The following is an 18,459-nucleotide window of genomic DNA, read 5'->3' as shown; positions in this document are numbered from 1 at the left end:
ACAGAAAATGAGACTCATCACAAAATGAAAGATCTTTCCTGTCTTCTATTGGTTGATTTTGTTGAGCCTTTGTAAACTGTGGCCTCAGTTTGCTGTTCTTGGCTGTTAGGAGAGAATCCCGGTGTGTTCTGCTGCTGCTGCTGCTGCTGCTGCAGCCCATCATCTTCAACGTTCACAATGTTGTGCAGTTACAGATGGTCTTCTGCATAGCTTGGTTGTAACCAGTGGATACTTGGACTATTGTTACTTTTCTATCATCCTGAAGCAATCTCGCTATTCTCCGCTGACCTCTGGTATCAACAAGGCATTTTGGCCCTGAGAACTGCCTCTCACTGGATAGTTCTCACTTTTTCAGACAATTCTCTGGAAACCCTACAGATTGCTGTGTGTGAGTGAAAATCTCAGTAGATTGGCAGTTGTTGAAATATTCTGACCAGCCGGCATGACACCGACAACCAGTGTCAACAAAATCTCCTTTTGTTCTCTACTGAACAGGTCAGCTTGAACGCACTGAGTTGCTGTCAATAGCTGATTTATCAAATTAAGTGCCTGGTTAGTGTCTGTATTGCTGAGAGTGTAAACACAGCACATGTAGATGAAGGTATATGTGCTTAGTCGTGTCAGTGGTATCATATCTCTTTTGTCAGCTCTAATAATACTGCATTGTGTAGTAAAATGAAACACAATCCAAGTTCATGACAGCACGGTGTCGAGAGATCAATTATAGTGACGTTTAATATGAAGAGTGATATAAAGTCTTTGACGCTTTCTCCACTCACTGCTGCTGCGGGCAACTGGATTCTCATGATCCTATTGTGATCTCTGGTTATGACTGTGGAAAGATATGAACAAATTCCCATCCCTACACTGTTGTTCAGTCTGAACTCTTACTTTTGCATGAAACCCAGGGGCTATAAATGGGTACACTTGTACATTTCTGGTGACTCAGTAAGCAAACAAATCACTAAGTCATACACATGAATGAAAAGGCCATGGAGGCTTCTTATTAGTCATCCACAAAGCACAGCTGACTGTGCTGACTGATGTGCAGCCTGAGATATGGAAAACAGCTTGGATTGTTATTCACACTGATGTCCGTGAGAGACTGGGCATGAAAGAATGCTGCACAAATCTACAGGAAAGAGTGATAACCCTGCCAGATAAATAGAAAAAAAACCAAAGTTTTCAGTGCGTAGGCTTACTTCACTACTTCACATCGGCTCAACGGAGCAAACGATCTGGGGGAGTGATCAACAGTTTCTACAAGTAACATACTCTGTTAGGTCGAAACTTGAATGAAATGGGAAAAAAATAAAAATGAAATACTGTAACAAACAAACAAAAGTTTCTTAATCCCAAGAAGAGCCAAGGGAAAGCTATCAAGCGATAACTTCTCGAGGACTCTGATAGAAACACCGGACTTCAAAGTCAGCGTTCCAAACCCATAGCAGGCTTTTCCACGGGGCAACCGTGTCAGCCATGGACAGCCCTGCAGAAAAGAGGATTAACGTGGAATTAAAGGTCTGATTTCTGGACATGTTTACCCAAGCGTCAATTCTGAACACAAATCTGCTTCTGAAAGTTTGAGATATTAAAACTCAACCCTTCTCTGGGTCCTTTCCATCAAAATCCTCATTCTCACTGTTACTACTGGTGACTCGCTCACTCCTTTTGGCGTCTGTCCGTCTTGTACTTATCGTCGTCTCACCAGTATCTGTTCAAGAGTGAAGAGCGAAGGTAGATTGAGAGAAACTGAGAAATGCCCCATGAAGATGCTCTAACATTCTTTTCAGCTCTATCTTGCTCCTGTTGAAACTAAAGCGGGGCTCCCTCTTGGATTGGAGCAATTCAGAAATGAGCATATCATGATCAAAGGGCTCAGAGGTTTTTACTGAGCTGTCAAGCTGTGATGCAATTCAAGCAGAAAAGCCAGAAAAAAGCTGTGCCACCAGCCTGTTTACTCCAAACTGATGCGATTCTGTTCAGTAATCACTGCTATTCTAGCTGGTATACTTTTAGTTAATTACATGCAACATATATTATATTTTTCTTTTTTTTTTTTGGTGTGTGTTTGTCTGTGTGGAGGGGTGGGGGGTATCAGGCTTTCAACGTGTTATGCACTGCCACAAAGTTAATTATAGTAGCATGTCGAGAAGCACGGAAATGACAGCATGAGCTTCAATCCCCCTTCGTTTTGCTCAATACAACTGTGTGAGCACTGTGTTGGTGATTTAAGACAAATATGAAATTCTCCCACTGAAAGGACAACAAAATATATATTACAGCGTGCTTATTAGCGCCATATATCATGTCTTTTCGACAGTAAATCTCTTAATGATTATTGTTGCTCGAAGTGCCAGCCAAATACAAAACTGACAGTTGTAATATAATCTAATGCGCCACTTATATTGCAAGATAGTACAAACTTTAAAATTGGCCCTATCGGTTTGTTGTGTGGGGAATTCTTTGGGCTTGAAATGTCTGCACGTATACCCAATTGTTTTCTTTCTTTTAAAGAAAATGGATGCCATTAACACTATATAAAGGCATCTTTAATATCTGCAAACATAGAAATTTCACTCATAAGCCATGTGAAAGTGATCTAAGTAATGAACATGATCAACAGGAACTAGCACTGCACAGTTGCTTACAAAATGGAGGTTTTTCTCTTATATTTCAGGTTTACTGTCTTACATCTTTTGTTTTCTTAGCCTTAACAAGCCAAATTATATAATATTTAATCAAAATGCACAACTGATGGGCCCCATAACACAGTGAAAAAGCCCACTCTTATGCGCTTACATGTAAAATGCATGTAAATAATTTATTTAGAATAGTTTTGGAACCATAATTAGGTCACTCATCGCACAGGTCATTGCTTTTTGTCTATGTGCATGCATATATGTGCTCTCAGTCTTTGTTTGCATGTCATTTAAATGTTAGATGGATAAAGTAATCTTGCAGAAGAAATGCATGCGATAAGCAGAGACCTGCAGTCTAATATAAGAGTCTAACATCAATAATACTCTACATAATTGTAAAAGCGAATAGTAAAAACGCAGGCTTCTTATCACTATTTGCTGATAAAAATCATTGTGATAATGCTATCAGATGATTTCGCTTCTCATCTCCTATATCAGACACTGTGTTAGTTTTACTTTGAAAGAGTCTGCTGCTCTAAATGAGGAATCAGATAGCTTTTCAAATGGTCATGCTAATAGCAAATGAGGTTGAGAGGGGATCGACTCACAGTTGAGGGAATGATAATGTTAACTTCACTCGGAGGGTCCATCTGTTGTATGGCTGTAAAGCAGAGGGACAGCGACACTGACGCCTTCCCATTAACCTTGCCAGAAATCAGAGTAAAACCCGTAACCATGGTAACTTTTCGCAATGATGCTTTCACGAGCCTCAGTGTGCAGATCGTCTGAGAAATCATGGGCAGATTTCTGTTTTATGATCAACTTAATCTGAAAAGTTTGACAAACTAAAATAGAATAATAACAAATCAACAGGAAATTTATATTCAAATATAATGACAAATTTGCAGAAAGTTTTGTTGATATAAAAATCTTTGCTGCAGTTCTTTCATACTATTCATGGGTTGATATTTAAGTTGTGCCTCAAGTTTTAGAAAGCAGTTAACTGTTACACGATTGATGACCATGCATGTATCGATTCACATTTTGCTTAGTTGGTTAAAAAACAGTAAAAAAAAACATAAGGGAAGCACCATCAACAAAATGTTACCAGTGCCTGGTGTAACTGTGCAGAGCTGGCTGAGGCTGGACTGAGTTATTATTGCAGTCTGGGCTGTGTATGGTCTGAAAGATAGTGTGCAGAAAATTTGTTTTTGGCTGGCAGCACCACCATGTGAGTTTTAATCCAAGAGGGAAATAAAATTAATTGCCCTACTTAAATTTGGCTGACATGCCTTTGGGATGATACAAACTTACTGTATGGGCTTCCAAGGAAGACAGACAAGGATGCGACAATGGAAATGATAGGATGCATGATGATGGAAACTGTCAATAAAATAGAATACAACGAAAATGAATGCTAAAGTTATGTTTGCTTTTCTTCTGGTTGGCTGAATGTTGCATGAACAGGTCACAACCAAAGCTTGTATTTGAAAACAAAACCTTGCTCTGTCGTTTATGGGCGAGAGGCTACACTTTTGAGATTACATGTAAACACTCTGTTATTTCTATTAAGGTTGTAATCCCTTCATTTTCTGTTGTGGCCATGGTTTAACCCAGGGAGCTATTATTTTTGTGGAAGATTGGGAATTATTTGAAGAAAAAAAAAAAAAGGCATAATTTGCCTGTTTGGAACACATACTCAACAATACTTGTGTAAGGTATAAACCTGCGATCTTTAACTCTGCATAGCGTATCGAAATGTCCCCCACAATTCTTTCTTACTTCATGCACCTTTCCTTATCTAATCCATTTTCTGTGTTATATTCTTTCTTCTTATTAAAAACCAATTAAATTAGGGTTCCATGTACAGTCAAGCTCCGTGAAATTATCTGACATTCATGTTGGCTTTGTTAAGGGCCTTCTGCACAAAATTGTTCTTGAACTTCAGTAAGAAAAAGCAACGGGAGAAAAAAGGTATGACAGAGTGTGTCATCACAAAGAAACATCTTCAGCACACCTTCTGAAATATGTCGCCTTCAGATTACACACTGCGGACCTGCTAAAAGCGGAACATATCTTTTGCGTTTGTCTTTGTTCGAGACCTGGTCTGTAGTATAAATCCATGTGTTACATTAGGAATCACCTCTCCCTTGGCACCAAAAAGCAGCTTAATCAATCTCACACCTAATACCAGCCTAATTCCCCCCCCTCCTCTAACAGAGGGACCATCACCACGGGGAGGACAGAGACCGATGTAGCTGCTTCACAGTCATTACAAAGTGCAGGTTAACTCAGACGGACCTGCCAAGGAGACCACTGATGTTCAAGAAAATCGACCCTTCTTAAAGATTTCCTATAATCGTGCTTCAGTTGTCTTTTATGCTCTCCTTGTTATGATAAAATGACAAGGCAATTTTACCGAAAGCTTTTGTTTGCAGATAGTCTATCCACTGTCCACCCACCCCCTCAGAATCAATAACTCGCTTTCATTTAAATACTAGCAACTGCAAGTACTCTGTTAAGCACACCATTAAAAAAAAAAAAAACATTTACGAAGACGTACAGATTACATACCTTCTGAAACGTGACTGAGAGTCTGCAGCCGTGTTAGCAGTGTGGTGTACATAGGCACAGAGCTTTCAGCTGAGTAGACAAAACTGCAACACGTTCACAATGACAATGACAGGTATGGTGGACTCACCTGAGGCTTTTCAGGTATTTTGGCAGAAGTAAATGAAAAAGATTACAATTCATGCTGATTTGAAGTGGGAACCAGGCTGTGTTTCCTAAGGTGGTTCACGCCAAGCTAAACTAAATACAATAAATAAAGCTGACTAGGATTTCTACGTTGATTTTGGTTCAGTTTTTGAAACGTTACGGTGCCATGTAGTTCACTAGGATTCATCCTCTGACACAGAATATTTGAGTGTATCTCATTTAATAGCACTGCAGACAAAGCTTGCAAGCCATTTAACTAAAAAGCACTTATAGTCTTCCTGTTGTGCGTCAGTGCATCTTTCATGTCAATGGGATTATAGCGACATTTGACTGCCGAGAGAAAAGCTATCATCTTGCGCTGAAGTCTCTGTAGCTCGACGGAAATATGTAGGATTTGGATAAAGAACGGCATAACTGACTTAGGCCCTGTTTAAACGATAACGGAACATTTTTGTTGCATTTTGTGTGTAGAGTAGGTGGACAACAACAACAATGGCAGCCTCTAGAATGTCATGAGTCCCAGTCCATATTTTCCCGGGACTTGGTCGTTGTATAGTTGAGAGCCAGTAATCCAACATCATCGTCTGTCCATACGAATGTCTGAGTACTCGCTGTTTTTATTGTCTATAGTGTGTGGTTCTCTGTGTGCATGTGTGTGTGGTTTCATTCCAAAGAACAAACATGAAAACTAAATTGACTTCAGTGTTTCTGTCGTGTCCAGGTGAATAGACGTCATTTTCAAAATATTACCGTTTAAACTTGAAACTTTTCTGAAATGAAAACACAAAAAAAAACCACGTGTTTTCACTTGGAAAAATTGTTGCGTAAACGCAGCCTAAGTGACACAGTGTCACGGCATAGTTGGTTTGTACCACAACCCAGGGAGCACAGTATGGACCACTGTTGGGTGTGAGGCCATGTTCAAATCCATTAACATGAGATGAAAGCACAAATTTCTCAAAAAGGAAATAAACCTTGTTTACAAGAATGCTCATGATGCACAAGCCTTGGGTTTCACGAGAAACGAAGCGTTTTCATCACCTTCACCTCCGCAGTGTTTATATTGTCCTTTGTGTTCAAGCATTAGGCCATACGCTACTCTGCTGTCTATGAGCGCAGCGCACATCTGCAGAAGGACAGTTGTCTAAAAGGAAGTCAATAGGAAATATATATAAATATTTTTTTGTTTTAATTGATGCAACAAAGTGGATAGAAAAAGTGGGAAGGAAGGGGTTAAGCACAAGCAAACCAAAACAAGTAATAAAAGAGAGAGTCTTTTTGTTAGCAATGGGCTGTTATGGGATTGTTGTGTAATTTCGATTTCTCCTATTTGCCTGAAGGCAGAAAAGGTAAAAAAAATGACACACGGATGTTTTGTGTCGTAATACACTGTCATCCCACTTCTTATGGCGCTATAGTAGCTCGGCAATAAGGTTGTGTTTGTTGCTTGTAAAAGAAATTACTGAACACCCTGCCTCACAACAGAGAATCATATTATGTGTTGAAAATGCACAATGACAGACGAGACCAGAAGAGCTGAGCCTTTAGAAGTTCTTTACATTATGTGTTTTTCTATGCAGCTGATGCACTGGTGTAGACGGGGATGAATTGGCGACTCTGACATACTTCATTACACTGAGCTATACTATGGCCTCAAGGTCAAGACGGCCAGTCGTCTAAGCTGTCATGAAGGAAAACCTCCCTCTGCGCAGCCTAGATGCAATGTCACTTTATGCGAGCTGAGCCTTTGAAAATACGACAAATTATGGTGGCAATTTGCAGGCAAGTGCAATATTCAGATTTCGGGAACTTTTTTTTATTTTATAAATTAGTGCAGCATCAACAACTGATGACAAGACACCCAGAAAAAGGCAACATTATCAAGCTCGATCTAGAAATCCATCACTGAACGATCACGCCCACTTCACATATAAAGATGGCCTTGGTGCCGCAATCATGCTTCTCATTATTTGGTAAATTAAATTTATTTTCTCATCACGTTCATTCTAACAGTACATTTGGGTGAGGAGTTTTGGAGAAGAGGAAAGATTAGTAGATGAATAAATACAAGAACAAGCCGATCCTTCAAACCTCTGAAGAAATCTCTTCGGCGTAGACGGTTGCTTTATACTTCACAATGGTTAAAGATACACAGACTGAATGCTCTGACGCTTCCAAATTACCACAGTGCTTTGTCATAGTCACAGCCAATTGGAAAGTCTGATGATGGATGGGAAATAATCCTTTTGCAGTGCTTTTGTTTGTTTTTTCTTTCTTTTTTTTTACAATTCAAAGCATTATTATGTCTATCACATCTTGAGGCAACATTATTATTATGAATCCTCATTCTTATCTTATAAAGGACAAATCAGGTCAAATGTCTGCCAGCTTCAGAGAGTTTGAGTTTTATTTGTTCTGTACGGTTTCTCTTTTGCTTAAATATCCAGTGTACTCGCTCACATTTGTGAGGGGCCTAAACATGGGCTCTGGTCAGTGGTATCCATAGCACTTTGCTATCTTCACAAACTGGGAAGTGACTGAGCTGTAGACCAACTGCACAAGGTCGTGAGTCAGTCGCAAAGTGTTTTCTTAATTTCTAGCTGTGTACAGACGCACAGAATGACAAGTGGCTGAGACACTACTCTCCTTATTACATACAAAAGTCCTGCCAAAACATTATCTGTGGCTGTTTTATGGATGTTTTAATGTGCATCTCCAAAGCGAGGAAGATAACATTTAAAAGTGCGGTTGTGTGGATATCATTATTTACTTATCGGGATGCTGTGAACAGGTTCAGTCAGAGTCAAATATTAGATAATGTGGTCTTCTTTTCCTCACTGCAGCGGTGACCTGTCATACATACACTGATTATTTGCTACACCGGAGCTACAGCCGTCACTTTCAAATTTGTCCCTGTAAATTCAACGTGCCAAAGATTTAAGCATAGCTTCCATCCTCAAGGAAAGGGAATAAAATATAGTGAAATATGACGATGAATACTTTGTTGTAACAGCAGGAGAGGTCTAGTAGATCCTGGGATGCAGCAGATCGTGTAGCAAATGTCTTAAACCTTCAAACAATCAATAAGGAAAAAAAAAAATGAAGGAAATGTTTATCATCTTTTTTGTGGCAAACAGAAAGTTTTTGTTAATAAACAAGTTTCTACTTCTTCAGACAACAACATTGCTTACGTTTGTGTGGACGTGGAACAAATTAGAATATATAACAAACAGCATTATCGCACAAATGTGTTTTATTTCTACAGTTGCTAAGATTATGTCTAAATAATTCCATTGTGCTTGTCAAAAGTTTGCACACCTGCTTTTAGACTAAGTGCTGCAACTACAGGCTTTGTAGCTGAAGACCTGAACTATTATTATTTTTAGAACAACTACAAAATAATCACATCAACGTGTTGTTAAACTTGACATTTATATTAAATCATACTTTGGATTTACCGATACAAATGCTCCAAGCGGCTACATTCATCACAGTTTCTCTATTTGCTTGAAGCAGGTGTACTTGGCAAACATCTCAGGGCGGTGAGTCATTCAGCACGCCACTGCTGTGTACGCTATTTGAAAAGATTGGCACATAATAAGATAGAAGATACACAAGCATGAGAGCAGATATACTTCAATCGCCGGTGATGAGTTAGGAATGTGACAAATATGAGGGGATGCTGGGAAGTCGTACTTCCTGCCCCCTCCATGCTGAACAGAGGCGAAGCCGAGGAGAGAAGGCAGGATTTGACAAGATCACACTGAGAACCTGATCTGAGCTCCTGTGCTCTGAGTGAAGTTACATAATCTCATTTCCACTGATCAGTTATCACCGATCTGACAGCGTGTATTTGAAGGGCGGCGATGTTCAAAACCAACCGGTTCTCATGGGATTTGGCAATGATGGGAGCTCAAGTCGGGGCTAAAAGTTTATAAATTGCAATTCTCTCTACACAAGTACATAAAATGAAACAAAGTTTGTAGTGCTGTCATTAACATATTAAGTAACACATTATTGAACATAAGCTCAATGCAAAAGTCCATATGTTGTCTAATTAAATGAATATTTTATGAAAAGGCAAGCAAACTGAATGAACTTGGTGTTGCAGGTTTCACACAGGCCACTATAACAAAAATAATTAAAGATGTAAAGAAAATGCTGGTCCTAGAAAAAAAAAGGGGGGGGGGGGAGTACAGGAAATAGCTTACTTTATTGCATCTTTAAAGGCAACTCAAATTGCTTTTCATAATGTGGATGGTACAATGAAAACAAGATCATTTTAAAAGAGGTACAGTTAAGGGTTTAATCACAAGGTGGTTAACTAAATGGCTACTTAATACTATTTAATGCTTTGCAGGATGCGTTTGCTTTATAGGTAGTCATAGCTTGGTAATGAAAAAGCTTTCTGGCAATTTAAAGTTTGCGAAGAGTTTGCAGGCCGTCATCATATAACCAGTAAAAAGGCCAGGAGATAAACAATCTTTGCAGTACTCATGTGCTGGGATACATTGGCATACAGTGCTTTTTAAAAAGAAATGTTAATTCAAAACACCGAGAGGCTTAAGGAATGGATTGATGTGACGGAAAAACTGCAGCTTTGAGGGTACATCTCTTAAGAAACACCGTCGAAATTCACTCATAGTGTCACAATACATATCCCCCTTGTCTATTGCTTTCTAATGATATATATAAAAATAAACTTTTGACATCTATACATTTTAGTCATTTTTACTGTTTACTCAGACAATCATCACTTCAATGAGGATGAATTTACTTCATTTATGAATCTATAACTGCAAGCCTTTAAGCCTAATTTCTTAACAAGTCCACGATAAGAATTCCTTGAGCAAGTCTCAGACCACATCAAAGATGTTATGCATTTCTTTTGATTCAACATTTCCTTCCGATGGTCATTGGAGCTCAGCATGTGCACAGTGACATCTCTCGGGCTCTCCTTTCAACTATATGAATCTTTTAGGTATTCAAACTTTTGTCACCTTGATTTCACAGAATATTTTCTACCAGATCTGAAATAGAAAGGACACCTAATCAGCGAGACACAGTGAAAGTAACAGTGTGGGTGTGCAGCACTGATAAACCTTCATATTAGTGCTTCTGCACCAAATTACGCTTATTAAACAATCTAGAGTCTGTAAGCATCTGAGCCCAAATCAGGCATCTGATTTCTCGTCTTCTTAACTTCTTTGATCAATTCCCACTTTCAGTCAAACTTTTCGAATATGAGAAACTTCATGTGTGGCTGCCTGTGTTACATCTTTGATTTTGGAACTCCTGGCTTTCGGTTGAGAAAAAAAATACGATTATTTTTTTTAAGGTAAACTGTCAAAACTGGTTGTTTTTTTTTTTTTTAAATTCAGGTATTGGGGAGAAACGAAGTCACAGAATAACAGAAACTGTTCAGAAAGCAAAGATAATTCAAGTAAGGCTTGAAAAAGTAAACTTTGATTACATTTTTCACACATAGAGTCGTGCGAAACATTGTGCACCAGAAAAGATATAAGAAATGAAGAGAAACCGAATGAACTGCTGCAGCTGTTACTCTCCGCTCACATGTGGCAAGTATAGATTCAAAACTTATTAGGTGTCAGCACAGCTTTTTAGACAGCGCTCCCGCTCTCTGAATATTGCTGCGGGTCACTGTAGAACCGCTTTGAGACAGGCACCGCGGGTATTTTGACTCTTCTGTGACGAGGATCCTAATTAGCCGCTACATTCCTTAATTAAATGAGTGCAGAGTTAAACAGTGTAACATGAGCACAAATGTCAATGGTACCGACTTTGTAGCACCTAATTTAGCAGATTTAAAAAAGGCTTCTTTTTTTTTCTTTCCGCCCCGCGCTAACGCTGGCTTGTTAAACCGAGCCTTCATGCATTAGACATGCATTACTGTGTAAAACTCTGAGGCTCTGTGGATTATGGTCTTATTTTCTGTACTGTTATCCATCTTTCATCACCAGGTGTCTAATTAGTCCTGTATTCATTCTGATGCTTGACAGCAAGTCCAAACATACTGCCGGAGTCATAAACAAGCTTTAAGAGGAAGTCGGGGGGGAAAAAAGAAAAGAAGCCTTGCAACAGATGGTAAAACCACCATAGAGCCATGATATGGACATTATTGACTCTGTCCTAGGTTACACGGAGAGACGGAAAAAAAAAAAGATAGATGGCAAGACAGCTAGTCATACGGATAGCGAGCAGGCTAGTCACAAAGGAAGATCTATTGTGAAGCAGATGGTTGGGCACATGGTGACTTAGCTAGACCAACATATAAGAGTCAGCAAGTCAGGGAGGCAGATCGTCAGATGGAGGGAAAAAATAAAAAAATAAACGTAGGTAGAAAGACAGTTTCTTTTTGACGTGGACAAACAGACGGGTGAGATTTTAAATCGACCCGGCTCGATGCTGACAGTGCACTTTCCACAAAGAGTTCCAATGTCACAAAGAAATTCAAGGATAGATCTACGAACACATCAGAGCGGCGCGTCGTTGCACGGAGCGCTGTGCTGTACAAGCCGGTGTGGAAACCTGCATGGGCTTTCGTGGGCGGCCGTGTTCCCTTGAGCACGAGCGCCACATTACACTATATCAAGCCGTTTCCAGTTCTGAGAAAATAAAACAGATTTATACTGCCTTCCAGATTGCACACTTCCGAGTACTAAAAAGGATTAGGCAGCAGAGGTAAAGTCTCATCTGAGAAACAGCAATGCAGCAATACGCAGTCTCTTCATCTTTCTGCTCCTGCACTGCATTGACAGTCATGCCCTGATCCATAGTGCCTTCAGCCAAATGTGGGTCAGGAAAGGTCTGGTCCTTAAGGACACCATGACGAGAATAACCAAATCGAAATGAGGAATATCTGAGGATACAGAAAGTACTGTTGGGACACACCCTCACAGAACGAGGGTGTCGCAAATGAGCCAATTATGCTCAGACTTGTCGTTTCAAGAAGATGCTACTCATGGTGAATGCTGGTTTTTTTTTTCCTTCTCCCAATTTCTACTGAACTTTTGATATATTTTTTAGCAGTGCGCAAGTACAGTATGTGTGTGTGTGTGTGCCTGTGTGGGAGTGATGATGTTCTTTCATCTGAGCACCCACTTGGTTTATTCTTTTCAACATTATGAATTCTCGGTGTTAATTCGGCTTTACTTCGTCGGCTGCCTGAGCCTCCCCTGACACTTGAGATGGCTCTGGAGCTTTTATATTTGAATGAAAGCGCAGAGATCGCCTTACTTATAAATGTCATGTTTATAGGAGGACATTTGCCAATCAGCCACGCTCATTAGTCCCGACTCACCGTAGTCGCTCTCGTAAAAGATGATGAACTTCTGCCAGTGCAGCTCTGAGACGAGGGTGAGCAGGACGTCGCAGATACGAACAGGTGGACGGGCGGCCAGCGTGTAGCTCTCTCCGTCTGGGCTGGGGTTGAGCAGGCAGGCGGTGCGGGGTGCGCCGTCTCCATTTCTCTGAATGAAGAGGTGCGGGATGTGCATTGCGTCTGTCAGAGACTGCAGGGCGCTGGCGGCTGCACAGCCCGTGGACGTAACCAGAGCGAGGATCCCCTGGTTCATCAGCTCGCAGGCTGGACAGAGGAAACACAACGCAGAGCAATGAATCATTACGAAGGAGTGAATTGGAAATGCAAGGACGAGGAGCAATGAAACATCGGATGGTGGATATGTATTTCAAGACATTTAAAATATACTCACTATCAACATGGAATTAATTCATGCAGTCATTCTGAAGTTTTAATACCATTGCATATTACACAAGAAATTGCATTCAACCAGACTTAGCAATGTAAGAAGGTTCTTTGTGTTACTTAAGATTATGTCTAAGGCTCAGAAGTTGAAAGCAGATCTCAGAATGTAGGGGGTTGGCATCGAAGTTGTAGTATAATACTCCAAAGAAATATCCGGGGGGGGGGGGGGGGGGGGGGGGGGGGTTGCCTCTGTCACTCGTCCAGGGACCAGAGACGGCTGATTAAAGGAAAAATGCTAACCGTAACAGCCAAATGAAAACAGCAGATAAATCACAGAGCTGCGGGGGAACCGAGCAGTTCTCCAAGAGTAAAGAAAATAGCTCAAGTGGCAACCGAGTTTGTTCAATCCACCAGGAATAGAAATAAAGAAGTATTTAAGACGGACAGATGGTTGATATTTTGCCTTGCACCAGTCTTATCTAAATATTGTCCCGCATATCCGTCATTCTCACACTCTTACTTCCATGCATGGAGATGGTGAAATTCTATAAACAAGCTGGGATTAAGGCTGCAGACACATGCTTATAATGTCTGTGGTGGGTTTTAACATCCCTACATTTTCATTTACACGTGTAATTTGGGCAAAATCAGTTTTTATATCCTCTTAGGGGGCAGGTCACCATGTCTGGTGGAATGAAATGCCAAATATCTTTCAGGGGAAAATGTCATCTGTATAAGTGGTGATAACTGTTTAATAACAGAGGATGACCAATAAAAAGTAGTAAATTAGAAAGCGAAGGTTTTCTCTCCCAACATTCTTGATTTTGAGCATTTTGTAAGTGGGTAAGATGCTCTATTGCTGATATTCAAGGCTGACTAAAACAATCGAGTTTTACAAAACATAATTACTAATTATCTTAATCCACAATCGCTTTCTCAGTTTGTTTTGCTGTCATGTTTCAAAAATAAAGAATCATACTATTTATAACCTTACATTCTTGACTTATCTTGCCTACAATATAAAAGCCATCAAGCAAAATATATTTTCCAGATGCAATAAACATAAAAAACAAAAGGAAATTACCAAAAAAGAGAAAGTCATGTGAATTCAAATGCAAAGCAGTTAAATTAAGAATAATGAATTTGTATTTGATTTTAAGCTCCATCTTTGTTATGAGCTGCATAATCATCGACTGCAGGGATTGCCTAATTCTGCATGAGACGCGGGACAGGCTACGGCAAACGATGGCTTTAAAATTCAACTCACTATTCCTCACACAGCAGGACCCTTATAATTTCGGCATCAACAGCTGAGCATATTGTACCAAACAGCAATTAAATGTGCTCTCACTGCATTTTTTAATCCTGCCTAATTGTATGGTCTTCCGCCGTATCTGCAAAGTTTCGTGCAGAGATACAGCACTGCAGTCTGAGACCAGCTTCAGTCATTAAAAACCGTTGAGATGCTCACAGAGTTGCACCACAGGAAGGACATGTCTTGAACATACATGCACAAAACATCACATAATACTGCAATAGTGAATCTTCTACTATCTGGAATTGGACAGAGTGAGTGATAAAAAAGGGAAAGTGATGGAGGGAAAACTGGCATCAGGGACAAGTGGAGGAGCTGAGGAGCTGATGGGGCAAGGACGATACAGTAGGACAAGAGAAGCTTCTGAATGGAGCCATACGGGGGGGGAAATGTGTGTATATGTGTGTTTGTTTGAATGTACGGGTGGAGGGGAATTACTATTAATGTGAGAAATGACGATTTCATCTGCTGACTGCCAGCAAAAGACTACATTAAGGCACTGTAAATCATGAGTGATGGGAGTACAGGGAAACTGAATAACATGCAGAGGAGGAGAAGCAAAGTGGGGATCTGAGACCTTCAGAGGCGATGGAGATGCACTGTGGTTTTTGTAGCTGGATGGAACGTGAGGAAAAGAGAGCTGGGACCGAAGCAAAGGGATATGAGAGAAATGGAGAGATTATTTGTAGTTTATTTTTCAAGAATGCTCTGGAGAGTGCTAGAATGGCAATTTCCTTCTCCAGGCCAGTGTGTTATGGCTTGTGTGTGCCTCTGTGTGTGTGTGTGTGTGTGTGTGTGTGTGTGTGTGTGTGTGTGTGTGTGTGTGTGTGTGTGTGTGTGTGTGTGTGTGTGTGTGTGTGTGTGTGTGTGTGTGTGTGTGTGTGTGTGTGTGTGTGTGTGTGTGTGCGTGGGAAGGCAGTGAAAAGCATACATGCACGCCAACACGAGCAACAGGCCACTAGGCAAATGTATTGTGTGGAGCATTATGAAATGGAAAAGCTCTTCTCAATAGAAAACTGTGGGATTGACAGTATTAGGAATCCAGTTACTTCATCAAACCGGTTACAACACATTTCGTACTTGACTATTCCTGCTTCTCTTTCCTCAAAAGCAATTTTTTTTTTCACTATTAAAGAAAGAAAAATGTTTCAACGTATTCTGGAAATGTTATGCTTATAAATGACTAAAGTGTCTTTTTTTAATGTTTAATTATTATGCTGGCTTTCTCATTAGTTTCTTGTGATGGATCGGTGACCGGTGTAACCCGCCCTTCCACAATAGTTAGGTGGGATGAGTTTCCTTGCCCTGTGATCCTAAGTTGGCTGAAGATGAGTAGAGCATGGATGTATTTATTTATTTCGCTCTCCATCTGTTGAATCCCACAAAGGTTTCACTATGACTTTGAGGAAAGTGTGATGTAGTCAAAATAATTGTTGTCTTATTGTCACTGAGAAAACTGCATAAATAAACTGCAGTTATACAAAAAAAAAACCCACTAAGATCACAATATTAACACCTATGTCCTTGAAAAATAAGTATTTAGAATATAAAGACGATGGAAGTTTTGATTTCATTCCATTCCATATAAACAAACATTCTTGTGCCAATGTTTAAAAGACCAGACTCAAACATGTGTCACATTTAAAAATGAAACAAAATGTTATAATAAACTAGAAATTTAAATAGAATGCGGTCTTTGCTTAAAAAGACATCTTTGAGAATCGACCGTTTCTTATACGTTTATCAGCTATGTTCAGCTGTGCCTTTCAATTTTTTTAGAGCAAGCATGTTATCATGCAATGTCATATTAATAAAAATTGGAAGAATCCACACAGCCAAAGCCTATCCTATTGTTTGACAAACTATTCCATGTCATAATCTGTTTGTCAACAATTTTCCATTAAATTTTGCAAGAAGAAATGAAGAAATGTGTCTGCATGTATGTACTTTAGTGTGTAAATAATTAATTTTGATAACAGTGACATTAAATTTGGATATTTTACTTCTATGATTTGTGTTTACCAGTTTCTAAGTGTCCGTGGTCTACCGAAATCACAAATTCACATCTATGGCGGATTTCTAAAAAACCAGTAACCATAGTAGCCAGCGAAAGCTAAATCCGACATAGAAAGATCATGCAAAGGACCAGGAACATTAATGAGGAATACGTCATTTCAAAAAGGTTAGAAGTGCTCATCTGCAGGAGGGATTGATAAGTGTTATAATTAGTGATGACAGTCTTGAGTGCAGTGAGCTGAAACTCTGCAATAGTTCCTGTAATAAAAGGAGATTGTAGTCAGAGTGATTGATACCTAGCATTATGTGCCTGTTAATGTGCCTTGAACACTGGTGCAATATCATATTTATCATTTACTTCACATGTCGAACCGCCTGCCAGGGCAAAATGGGCTCTTTGCTACTAAAACTTTTCTTTTAAGAGCCATGGCCCCTTCCGCTTCTCCCTCAGCTACTTTTAGCAGACTGTGGCTAAAGTGCATCTGCAGCCATTTTAGCTCCATAATGGACACCCCAGGCCCATTATACAGCAGACAGCCAACTGACAGGAGGGAGGAGTGCTGTACAGTCATTGGCAAGGATGATAATGGTGGAATAATGATTCTTAAATGTTCTCCCTGAAATGGACACAGGCCATCATTCATTCCTTGCAAGCGATCTGACACGTCCGCATATAGGACTGCTCTTACACATGCATCATAAATGTACAGCTCTGCCAGGATAATGCATGTGATAATGGATGTTAAAATCATTCGATGCCTTGATATTCATTTAAACTAATGAATGAATGTTACACAAAGGGTGAAGCAAACAACAGCAGCTTTCTTTGAAGAGGGTGATATAATCTTTCCAGCTTACTTTAGAAGCAGCCATTATTGTTCCCTCTCAGTAATGGTACAGTTGTTCAATGAATGATGAATTCAGAAGAGGTGTATGAATTTTTAAACACTTCTAATCAACACCGCATAGCCTTAAAACACTGACACAGTTACAATTAAGCTCAGATCGTGCCTATTTCCACAAACTGGCAGCAAATGCGGTGGCCAGACCAGCGAAAAGACAGCGAAAGTGCAAGAAGTGTCTTTCATGTCCCTGTGCCTGCAACTGAAACAGTTTTAAAAGGACATCTGGCATGTGGATTAGGGCTGATCAGCACAAGCACATGGCATTTTTCTGTTCAAGTCCTTGCCTCATCAGACCAGTTAAGTTATGCACAGATGGGCTAGGGAGCGAGAAAATTATCATCAAGACACCAGAAAAAAAATTGAATAAAGATATTACAGCATTTTGCCACACAATCTGTTTTCCCATGAAAACTGGATGTCATCAGTGTCTTGCCCTCATTTTACCAATGTAATCTGAAGGGACGAAACAAACCACCACACCAGTGCTGTAGTGAATATTGCATAAATTGGGTCTGTCTCACTGATTTCACAGTCTAAATAAGACAGTCTCATTTAGCTTGCTCCGACTCCGAACGCAGTCCCCACATTCAAAGGGGAGAGTCACCACAGAGATAAACGCTGCAATATTGTCAACACCACTCTACCCTGCAGTGACAGTCGTGTAACTGTGATCTAATTGAGACAACTTGCACTTTGTGATTCATAATGAAATGCCGTCTGTTATATTAATCACTCGGCGTTTGAAAAGGCTTTGCCAACATTATAATCCTACTCATCAGAGGAAGAAAAGGGTGAAGAAAATTAACGACTACTTTATGTTTACATTAATAGGTTTGAATGAAACCCTTCAACTGCTGACGACAGCAGGAAGTGCAATAGTTGAGATACCCTACCGTTAAATTAGTCACTGATGGTTTTTAAACATTCCTCGGGGAAAACTGGCTCCACGGTTTTAATCCTCGGCTCGGTCGAAGATTCATAAAAGCTATGAGAGATCCATGTCATACTCAGCAAAGAGGAGATATGGTTTCCTTATGAATTGGCTCTTAATGCTGCACTATTGGCAGCCTTTCACAACATAATAGCTCATCACCACACAGGAGGAAATAAATGAGAGAGATCGGTATTGTGTGGCAA

General features: G+C 40.0%; 1 protein-coding gene across 1 annotated transcript in view; it reads right to left on the bottom strand.

Annotated features, from left to right (window-relative positions):
• The window catches only part of grid1a (glutamate receptor, ionotropic, delta 1a), a 241,810-nt gene that overhangs the window by 78,106 nt on the left and 145,245 nt on the right, over window positions 1-18,459 (bottom strand). Inside the window, exon 3 of the mRNA XM_080481242.1 lies at window positions 12,682-12,966. Coding sequence (XP_080337368.1) covers window positions 12,682-12,966 — 285 coding nt within the window. The remainder of the gene's footprint in view (window positions 1-12,681; window positions 12,967-18,459) is intronic.

The sequence above is a fragment of the Lipophrys pholis genome (assembly GCF_963383615.2).
Source record: "Lipophrys pholis genome assembly, chromosome: 15".
Classification (NCBI taxonomy): domain Eukaryota; kingdom Metazoa; phylum Chordata; class Actinopteri; order Blenniiformes; family Blenniidae; genus Lipophrys; species Lipophrys pholis.
The sequence above is the reverse complement of the archived record's forward strand: the minus strand, read 5'-3'. Positions and strand labels throughout refer to the sequence as shown.